General features: G+C 36.3%; 1 protein-coding gene across 1 annotated transcript; it reads left to right on the top strand.

Annotated features, from left to right (window-relative positions):
* Nucleotides 1–1,310: 1,310 nt before the first annotated feature.
* LOC306851271 (dipeptidyl peptidase 1-like) lies at nt 1,311–9,360 on the top strand. Its single transcript, XM_079387431.1, has 7 exons — nt 1,311–1,622; nt 2,856–3,001; nt 3,984–4,147; nt 4,295–4,450; nt 4,702–4,817; nt 6,276–6,407; nt 7,684–9,360. Exons 1-7 carry the CDS (start codon nt 1,469–1,471, stop codon nt 8,181–8,183), a joined length of 1,368 nt encoding a protein of 455 aa, XP_079243557.1. The 5' UTR covers nt 1,311–1,468; the 3' UTR covers nt 8,184–9,360.
* The last annotated feature ends 2,094 nt before the right edge of the window (nt 9,361–11,454 follow it).

Here is an 11,454-nt window from a genome sequence, read left to right on the forward strand (position 1 = left end):
TGGGAACAGATTTGGAGAAATTTAGCATTACATCACTCGTTCACTAATGGATCCTCTGCAGTGAATGGGTGCCGTCAGAAAGGAGAGTCCAAACTGCTGATAATAGCATCATAATAATCTGTCTATAATTCACACCACTCCAGTCCAGTCCATCAGTTAACAGCTTGTGAAGCAAAATAAACTTGTGTTTGTAAGATATAAATCCATCACTAAAACATGTGGCATTTTTTAACTTTAAACCATTGCAAGTAAAGGGAAGTGGTGTGTGGCCAAGTATGGTGACCCATACTCAGAATTCGTGCTCTGCATTTAACCCATCCAAGTGTACACAGTAGTGAACATACACCCGGAGCAGTGGGCAGCCAATGATGCAGCGCCCGGGGAGCAGTTGGGGGTTTGGTGCCTTGCTCAAGGGTCTCACCTCAGTCGTGGTATTGAGGGTGGAGAGAGTGTTGATTATTCACTCCCCCCACCTACAATCCCTGCTGGACCTGAGACTCGAACCCACGACCTTCAGGTTACAAGTCCAACTCTGTATGCATTAGGCCCACGACTGCCCATTAAAATATGAGTCCCTTATTTATAATATTGCTTTATACCGTGAAAAAGTGGTCTCATCTGAATCAGGAGAGAAATATGCACAGATCAAACACTGTTTAAAATAGTTCTAAACAAATATTTCAGTAGATTTTGATGTGAGAGGATAACAGGGGATGGACTTATTATAGATTATGAACTCATATGTTGGCCAGAAGCAATGGTTTGAAGATAATCTTGATGGATTTGTTTCTTACAAACACATCTTTTCACTTCACATGACATTAACTGATGATAACTATTGTGATGTTTTTATCAGCTGTTTGGACTCTCATTCTGACGGCACCCATTCACTGCAGAGCAAAGTGATGCAATGCTACATCTTTCCTAATGTGCTCTGATGAAGAACCAAACTCATCTGCTGCACATCATGGATGGCCTGAGGGTGAGGACATTTTCAGCACATTTTTATTTTTGGGTGAACTGTTGCTTAAAGTGTATAGTGTGAAATAACCTTATGAATAGTCTGATTGGGTTACAGTGTCACTGTAAATAATGTGTGCATGATCAAATAATATGTGTTTGTCTGTTCGTGTGATGAATGGGTTTGTGATCAATGTATGTACTTATGTGATTGAGTTAATGCATGCTTGTCATAAGAGTTCATTATTGTGTGTGTGATAGAATCAAATGCGCCTGTTTGCATGATGAATGTGTTTTTGTCGGTGTGATAGTATTGCTTCTGCGCGCTCACTGGCATGTCATGTGACTCGTGTCATATGATCTTTGCTGTATAAGTTCAGTAGCACGCGCCGCGGCTGGTCAACAGAGAGTTTCAGAGCAGCAGGTGCGCGGAAGGACACGCGTTTGTCCGGTCAGCTATCACTCCCGTTATCTATCACTGTGTGTCTGCTGTCGAGCCGTCGTAAGCATGCGTGCGCTCGCAGTCATTGTTTTGTTGGCGTTTATCGGCGGGTCTGCGGCTGACACTCCGGCCAACTGCACCTATGAGGACCTGCTGGGCACCTGGATCTTCAGCGTGTATGATGTGGGTCACGATCGAACCATCGACTGCTCCAGCACAGGTCAGACCAGATCAGACCATCACGGCTATCTGAATCAGTTATCTTTCCACACGGAAGTTCAGTTTTACTTTCGGTTTTGTGGTCTTCAGCTGAACATCTGTGCCTCTTTTTTTATATATATATTTTTTTTATTATATATAAATATAATCGACCTAAAATGATGCGTTAAGGATGTCACAAAGATCTCCTTTTGGCTTTTTGGATACTCTTAATAACACATGTTTAGCATTGCAAGGTAACACTTTATTTTAAGGTGTCCTTGTTACACACATTACATGTACTTACTATTATAACAACAATAAATTATGCATAATTGCATGCAAGTAACCCTAATCCTAACCATATAGTAAGTACATGTAGTTAATTAATATTACTCGGTACTTTAAAAGTATAATTACACTGTAACAAGGACACCTTAAAATAAAGTGTAGCCCATTGCTATTATACTTTGCTTGCTGTTTACCATGTTACTGAATGATTATCATGTTCATATACCATAGTATTTCCAAGTTACTCCAAGTCAGAAAACATGGTTGTAGTAGTCATAGCAGTATTTTGTTAGTGTCAGTCCATTAGAGCATATTTTACTAATTAAGAACATTATATCACTAATGCTATCTGAGAGTACAATATTAAACTTGATTGTTATTTTTGATAAATATTGTAGATATTGTTTCCTTTCCCCATTGTGTATATATTGGGTGTGTTTTAAAACCTAGTAAAATCCCCCGAAATGTTGACTATGAAGGCATCACAGGTGCATCTGAACATTCAAAAGCACATGACAGGCATACTTCAGTAGTATCTTTGACATTTACCATGCTACTGAGCAGCGTTCATACGCCATGATATTTCCAAGTTCCTCCGAAGTAATTTAAAGAATACCATGTCAAAAACATGGTTGTACGATATTAATGTAGTGCTTTTGTTAATGTGTCATTGGAGCATGTTTATCTTAATTAACAATACAAAATGAATACTTTAATTCGGACTGAGAGTACAAAAGTGTAAACTTGATGTTGATGACTCAAAAGTTATTGTAGATGTTGGCGTTGTTTTAAAACCTAGTGAACAGCATTTGTTGGCATCATAGGTGCATCTGAACGTTCAAAAGCACATATGATGTACAGAATGCTATATACAGGCATCTCTTGAATTGCAGCCATTGTGTTTGCATATCTCCAAAATTACTTCCTTAAGTTTCTAAATTAAACTCTGCTGGCTTTTAAACAGGAAAGTCAGTGAAAACGGTGACCGTGGACCTGCAGAAGTTGTTTGTATCTATGGATGATCTCGGTCACACTGGGTTCTTCACTCTCATCTATAACCAGGGCTTTGAAGTGGTGATCAATGACTACAAATGGTTCGGGTTTTTCAAGGTAAGCATGATGAGACACTTTTAGTCTCTGTATCAGCACATGACTGATCAGATGACTGTGGTTTCATAACAGAAGGGAAATTCTGACATCAGCTCTTTTGTGTTTCGCTGTACTTTATTGTTCTGGTGTGTCTAGCTCAAATGTGATATGATTTTGCACATGCAATCTTTTTTTTTTTTTTTTTTGTGACTAGGATTTGATATTCTGTGTTATTTTAGTATTAATACTATTATAGTATTTTTGGAATTAGTGTGTGTTTATATTTTCTTTTTCTTTTTTTAATTAAAATGTATTTTTAGTAACTTGCATGCTTTTTTTTTTTTTTTTTTTTTTGCTTTTTATGTCATTTTAGTACTTCAACTTAAACTTATTACAGTTAGGCCTGGTTTCATAGACAGGGTTTAGCCTAAGCCAGGATTAGGCCATAGTTCAATTAAGACATTTTAGTCATTTTTATAAATGTGCCTTAGAAAAAAACATTACTGGGATGCATCTTGAGACAAAACAAAGGCACCGATATAAGTTTCAAAAATATATATATAGTGCAAGTTTCTTTCATTTGAAACAGCTCAATTTCATTTTAGTCTAGGACTAGGCTGAAGTCTTGTCTGTGAAACCAGGGGTTAGTTTCCAAGGCAGCTTTTTAAACAAGTGTTTTATTTCATCTACCAAAAACAGCAAAATTGTTTATCATTTTAGTTAACAATAACAACACAGCGTTCAAACAAGAAGCAATCGACAAAAAGACTTTTCCCTTCATATACATATGTATGAACCATTTTAGAATTGGACTATTTATGTAGTTTTGCATATCCCTAGTATTAAAAGGATTGCATGATGTTGTTTGGGAATCACATAAAATGCTGAAGTCATTTAAAAACAATCAATCCATAATAATAAATGCAGTTTAACAGTAAATATTGTGCTTTAACACTAACATTATTGCATTATTGAGTATTTTTTTTTCTCTCTGTATGTCTAGTATTCTCAGCAGGGTTCAGAGGTGACCAGTTACTGCGATCAGACGCTGCCCGGTTGGGTTCATGATGTTTTGGGGAATAACTGGGGCTGTTTCACTGGGAAGAAGGTGCAGCCCATCCCACCCCGGATCGACCACAATCACATGCTTGGAGTCGAACACAAACTGTAAGTGTGTCAGCAGTATTTGTTTCTCTCTTGAGACTTGATTGTCCTTTAATTGCTCTCTATATCTTGATGAAATCTCATGCGAGTTCATTAACCTTGAGTGATTGATGCATTTATTGGGTTATATGATAAACATTTGATCTCTAGGCTCATGAAGTTGCCATACACAAACAACATGGGGTTTGTGGATCAAATAAACTCAGTTCAGAAGTCTTGGAAAGCGACAGCATACAGTTTCCACGAGACCCTCACCATACAGGAGATGCTGAGAAGATCAGGAGGACATGCCTCTCGTATACCACGGTACGCTCACTAACTGGTGCACTCAGGGCTTTTGTGAAAAATAAACAACTGATGCCTTAAAAATGGAGTTATTGGAGTTCATAAATGCCTGGTGCGATTTATTTAGAAGCATTTTACAGTAAAAGTAGTGAACTGCATAGGTGATTTTTCTTCTGCAGAATATTGTGTACTGAATATTAAGAGCAGCAACATTTCATTTGGAAGATAACTGGTCAGCTGTGATTTCATGTCGATTTCTCTCTCTCTCTCAGACGTGTCAGGCCTGTGACGGTTTCTGCAGACAGTAAGATGGCAGCCGGTCTTCCAGAACACTGGGACTGGAGAGACGTGAACGGACTCAATTATGTCAGCCCTGTCCGCAACCAAGGTGTGTGTTGAGAGAGAGAAAGAGGAAATGCTGCAATCGAACGTTGCTTCAGTCTGTGTCCTGTATTGCTCAGAGTTGAGCATGTGATTTATATCAGAAACTGCAGTTGCGTCCTGAGAATAGCTTCAATATGCTGCTATTGATTGATTTTCACTCTAATCCAGGAAGTGTGTGGTGTAGAATGATGTAGCTGTTTTTACTATCCACCTTTTTCTTGGGAGTTGCCACTTGTAAATTCTATGGGTCTAGCTTCCGGTCTCATCGCGTTCAGCTATTTTTAGCTGTACAAAACAGTTTGTTTTGCTGCTTGATATTGAAAATTGTTGTGTTTTACCATATTATTTTAATGTATAATCTTAATTATGAACACAACGGGTTGTAGTGCAAACAGTTTTGCAGTTTACTGCACTTTATTCTTCTCGTTATTTACCTATAGCGGCTAATGAACCGGAAGTCTCACACATAGGCTTACTTCCACGTTGAAGAAAAAGCTGGATAGAACAGCCTGATAAATGATGCTAGAAACACTACCGGAAAATTACAAGCTTTTTATCTAGTCTGTGTTTGGCTATTGTTTGTTTACAGAAATTTCCCCAACAAACCTTAAACAGTATTTTATTTATTTGTGTTTGTTCAAGTGTGTAATAATAATAATAGTGAAGTAAGGCTTCTGGAGAGGAGCCTGTGGATATTTAATATTTAAACTTTTAATATTTACAATTTAAATTATAAGAGTTTTTTTTGTTTGTTTTTGTTTTCAGATTCCTTTAGACCATTTTTGCTATATTTTTAGTTTTATATTTTATTTATAGTTTTAGTAACTTGTGTGCTTTTTTTCATTTTTAGTTGGGAGTTTTGTTTTTATTTTCACCTCGGTTTTAGCATTTCCCGTAATTGAAATTAAATGACAGTTTATTGCCTTGACACTGAAATAAGTCATTTATTTTAATTTTTAAAAATATTTTTAATTCAGCTTTATTAATTACCGCAAATGTGCAAAGATATTTATGGGAAATGGATATTTTAAATTTTTTTTTATTTGCTTTAAGATCTGTGGTCCCATGAGCAAGATAATCAGGGGTTGTCACTATTATTTGTCTATTTAAAGCCTTCTTGTTTCTCTTTGTCTTAAGATGTCTGACCATCTTTGACCCTATAAAGCTTCTAACCACAATATGCTTTTTGAATTTGTTGTTTTTCACTTGTACCTAATCATATTGCTCTTGGGTTTACATTTCCATCTTTCCAAGTCAGAAAGGAGATGATCGGCTCTTCAAGCGCTGGTGGCTCGTTCCTTTCAGAGCCTGATAGTGTCTCACGTTTGTTAAGAGCTCCTTCAGATGCTTTAGGTACATCAGAGGAGGAGGATTAAAGGACAGTTCTGTAAGACAAGGAAATGAGGTTGTAAATTGTCATTTTTCATATTTAAATGATTTCCTCTCTTCTTTCTTCCTCAAGCTCAATGCGGCAGCTGTTACTCTTTCTCCACTATGGGAATGCTGGAAGCTCGAGTCCGAATCCAGACCAACAACACGCAGCAGCCGGTGTTCAGTCCACAGCAAGTGGTGTCCTGCTCCCAGTATTCTCAAGGTAAAAGCCCGTGTTGATGCACTGAAGCAGTGTTTAATGTGACCCGTATCTGTGCTGAACTTCAGACGGCCTGTCTGCATATTTGCAGTTATAAATCCGTGAATGTTTGCTTTTCCAGTACCCTCAGGATTATGGATACACAATCCGATTGAGATCATAATGGATTCTTTGCGTAAATGTTTGACTTTGGGTTCCTTTCTTCTTCTTTTTTATTCCTATTCCTGTAGGTTTTAAGATTAAGAAGATTTATTTCTTTAGGGATGTAAAAATTGTATACTTGTTTACATTATTCATTATTGTTTTAAATGTCAAATATGGGTTTTTTAATCACTCACTTTAATTGCATTTAAGTGAAACTTTCTTTTATAAAACCTAATGGGAGGATGGATTGGGGTAAGAGAAATGAAAGTATGTTAAAGGGATTGTTTTTTATTGGCTAGTGTTTTTAATAATATAATGTATTAGTAGTGGTAGTGAAATTTTATTATATAGTTATTATAAACTTGTTGCTACCAATGTTGTTTTTTATATATACATTCATGCTATTGTTTTTAATATGATGGGTATTGTTGTTGCTGCTGCTGCTATTATTATTATTATTATTATTATTATATAAATGTTATGTTATTATAAAATTGTTGCTACTAAAAAAATGAATAATTTATATACATTAATTTTTCTGCTCTTAAGTTGTAAGTTGTTCTGTAAGATATTAAGTGAGTTTATTTTTATACATTATTTGATTATAATACTGTTGTTTATTATATAAATTATAATAAAATCATATTTATAAAAATATTATAAATTATGTAGATTATGATGATAAACAACAATTTTGTCATTCCCAATGTTATTTTTGTATCGAGATACTGTTACTATATATTTTTTGTTAATATTCTCAATTTTATCTAGACTTTTCTGCTTTATTGTAAATAATTTTTTTTTTTTTTTTTTATGTCCATGTTGTTTTATTTCAGTTTGTTATTTTAGTACTTTGGTACTTTTGGTTATTTTAGAAAATGAAAAGTGTTGCCTTGAACTATTTTTATTGAATTTTTTTATTTCAGCTACCATTTATTTCAATCATTGAATTATTATTATTATTATTATTATTATTTATCTTTATTTAATTTTTTTGTTACTTTTAGGTACTATAATAACCCTGGTTCTTCCCCTCTTTTTTTCCCCCATAAATTTTTGCAATTAACTGAATATTCTGAAATTAACTTGAATAAATAATTTGGATTTTTAAATGTTTTTTTTGTCTTCTGTACAGGTTGTGATGGAGGTTTTCCATACCTGATTGGTAAATATATCCAGGACTTTGGCATTGTGGAGGAGGACTGTTTCCCGTACACCGGGGATGATTCTCCCTGCAAAGTACCTGAGAAATGCACGAGGTACTACGCCTCCGATTATCACTACGTGGGTGGGTTTTACGGCGGATGCAGCGAGGCGGCCATGATGCTGGAGCTGGTGAGGAACGGTCCCATGGGTGTGGCCCTGGAGGTGTACCCAGACTTCATGAACTACAAGGAGGGCATCTACCATCACACCGGCCTCCGTGACTCCGTCAATCCCTTTGAGCTGACTAATCACGCCGTACTGTTGGTGGGGTATGGGAAGTGCCATAAGACCGGCGAGAAGTACTGGATCGTGAAGAACAGCTGGGGAGCCGGGTGGGGTGAGAATGGGTTTTTCAGGATCCGTCGAGGAACAGATGAATGCGCCATTGAGAGCATTGCTGTAGCAGCTACACCAATCGCCAAACTTTAGAGTGTAGATGAATTAGTCAGTTGAAACAAGCATGGCCTAGAAAAGTATTTTGATAATGGCAATTCTGAAAAAGGGAAAACAGTGGTGTCCTTTTTTTTTTATTACACTTTGTTGCCAAGTTGTAAACTTAAAATTTGTTTAGTAAAGTGGTCTTTTCCCATGATGACCTCCAGCAGACAGGTGAAGTGATCTAAGAGACCTTGTAGATTGATCTTTCAGGTCCCTTTTTAGTAGCAAACAGTTTGAAGGTGAAATTACAAGTCTCTTTAGATTTGATTTGCTCTCATTTCCCAATTCCTCATACATTATGAAGCTTGAAATTAAGTTCATTTTGGCTTCAAGGTTCTCCTCTTTGGTTGCCATCTTGGACTTGTTCATGTGAGTCGACATCATCTCTGTCTCCAGAGCTTTGACATTCTCTTGCTGACCTCTAGGGAATTTATTCATCTTCTGTGCCTTTTACTGTTCTTTTTGTTTTTGGCAGCCCTTTAAAGAATAATGGTTCACCTGGAAAAACTCCTGATTCGGCCTGTCATGTTCCTGTCTTGGGTCACCTGCTCTTTCAATTGTTGCTGTCACCCAAATCCAACCCTGTCTAGAGGGTAGTTATGGTTTTAAATTGATCTAAAAATTTTCGTTGCTCTTGTCTCTAGATTTCGCAGTGCCGTGTTTTGTTGCAACTGACCTGCTGCCTCCATCTATTCATAATCTTCTACTTTAACAATTAATTTCCACATGGACCGTGTGTATGATCAAAAACAGCATTTCATGTTTATTTTTTTTCCTTCCTTGTTGGATCTGTGCTAATGAAAGTTGGGTGCCTTCAGGTGCTGCAATGTGCCTCATCTGCTTAATGTGTTTTTAACAAAAGGGATTTTAGATTTTCATTGATCAATGTGAGCTCTGAATGTCACATTTGCACTCTGCCTGGTCAATTTTTACACCATTCTTTTAACTGGACAGTCACTTTGTATTTAGAGAATGTCAAGTTGGCAATTGCGCTCAGGAAAATCGGTACTTGTGGTTTAATGAGCAATCACTTGAGTCCTTTGCCAACAGTTAAGCTGCTCAGGACTATTTTAATGCAATGGTTTTATCACAATCTTAGATTTTTGCCTTTTTTGTGCTCCTGTATGTGTCATGATTTTTAATAAAGTTGCTTTTAAGGTTCTTTTGAACTCAGGTGTACTTGACTTTTGTATAGCCTAAATGGAAACAAATGCATGAAGTCAAATTTGTCTAAATTTATTCCATAAATGAGTTCATTTGAATTGGATTTCATATTAGTTCTGTCAGTTCAGAATTCACCAATTGCCACAGTCTAAACATGGTACACACAGACTTTTGGACATGTATCATGGAACCATGATACTACGGTTTTCTTTAAAGCAGGGGTGTCAAAACTTGGTCCTGAAGGGCCAGTGTCCTGTAGAGTTTAGCTCCATCTTGCCTCAGCACACCTGTCTGGAAGTTTCTAGTATGCCTAGTACAGGGGTGGAGAACATCGGTCCTGGAGAGTTTCAGCCCTGCACAGTTTTGCTTCAACCCTAATCAAACACACCTGAACAAGCTAATCGAGGTCTGAAGGGTTACTAGGAAGCTACAGGCAGGTGAGTTTTTATTAGGGTTGGAGCTGAACTCTGCAGGGCTGCGGCTCTCCAGGACCGGAGTCCGCCTCCCCTGTACTAGTAAGACTTTGATTAGCTGGTTCAGCAGGGCTCTACAGTGCGACCATTTCAGTCGCATTTGTATCACAATGTATCACAGACATATTCTCTCATTATAACAAAAAAGTGTAGAGATTCATTGTGCAGTGTAAGGAGCTTTGTTGATTTATAATGGAGTTTTGTGAGATTGCGATGAGTGACAGCTTTTAATGAATATTAAGGGAGTTTGCAAATATGATAGTGATTTAATACAACAGTTCATTAAACAAGAAGTTAATATTAAGTGACTTGTATTGTCTGACTACAACACTATTGCCTTATTTTGCTCTATTTCATCAGCGAAAATAGTTTCAAACAAAGTCCCAGCCCAAGCCGCTGCGCGTCTCCATTCAAACATGGGGTTTCATTTATGAATCACGTTTTTAAATTAATCTAGCGAGTCAATGATTAAATTACCCATTCATAAAGATAGTCACATACTTAATTCCTGAATGAATCAGTCGTTCGAACAAATCAATTAAATGAATGATTCAGTGATAAAATCAGTGACTTGCTGCCACCTACTGGCAGTTTTAGTTAAATTTTTATTTTTATTTATTATTTTACTGTTATTTAAATAATTTAATATTTCTACATTCAAAATTGTATATTTAAAACATTAACCTCAACATGAATTTAATTGCACTTATGCAACCTCTGAGCCTCATTAAACATCTGAAAATACACCTACAAGCCACTTCTTCTGTGCCACCTCTGTAGTACACATTTATTTCTTAAATACTGATTTCATTTGATTGGTATCTTATTCTACTTGTTTTTATTCTGTTGTTTTAATTAGAAATTATAAAAAGCTTATAAATATATTTTTTTGGAATTTGACATAAAAGATGACATACTTTTAATAAAGTTAGAAAATGCCATTACAAAATTAAAAACAAAATTCCCTGTAAATCACTTTGAGTCAAATATCACCTCGTAATGGGAAGGTACATTTTTGATCAGAATTTTTGATTATTGATTTGAAGGTGCTCCTAAATTTTTTTAATTAAAGTGCTCCTAAAAAGAAAAGTGTAAACTCTCTCTGTTTAAATCTAGATTAAAGACACATCTCTTTAGCCAAGCATTCACATAATGCATCTTATAATCTTGTACTGCAGTTATATCTGATCAAATGTACATTATGATTATTCTTTAGCTTGGGTTGAACAAATTTTTGCTTAGATGGAACAGCAGCTACGCTAATTATGTCTCTATTCGTAACATCCCATGGTAACTAGGAATTACAGAAGCTTCAGTCTGGATCCAACCCTTAAATGATCTGAGATGACCGAACACCTGAGAAAAGATGATGCCAACCCCTCAGAGGATGCCAAAGCTCAGACAACATACAGAATTACCACATTTTGCCATAAGTTAAATATATTAAGGTTCTGCAATATATAAATATATTGTGGAAAGTTAATTTCCTGTAGAGCTGCTTTGCAACGATTTGTATCGTAAAAAGTGCTATACAAATAAACTTGAACTTGAAAAGCGTAGAGCCCTGTTCAGGTGTGTTTGATCAGGGTTGGAGCTAAACTCTGCAGGACACTGGCCCTCCAGGT

The sequence above is a fragment of the Barbus barbus genome, assembly GCF_936440315.1.
Source record: "Barbus barbus genome assembly, chromosome: 31".
NCBI classification, from domain to species: domain Eukaryota; kingdom Metazoa; phylum Chordata; class Actinopteri; order Cypriniformes; family Cyprinidae; genus Barbus; species Barbus barbus.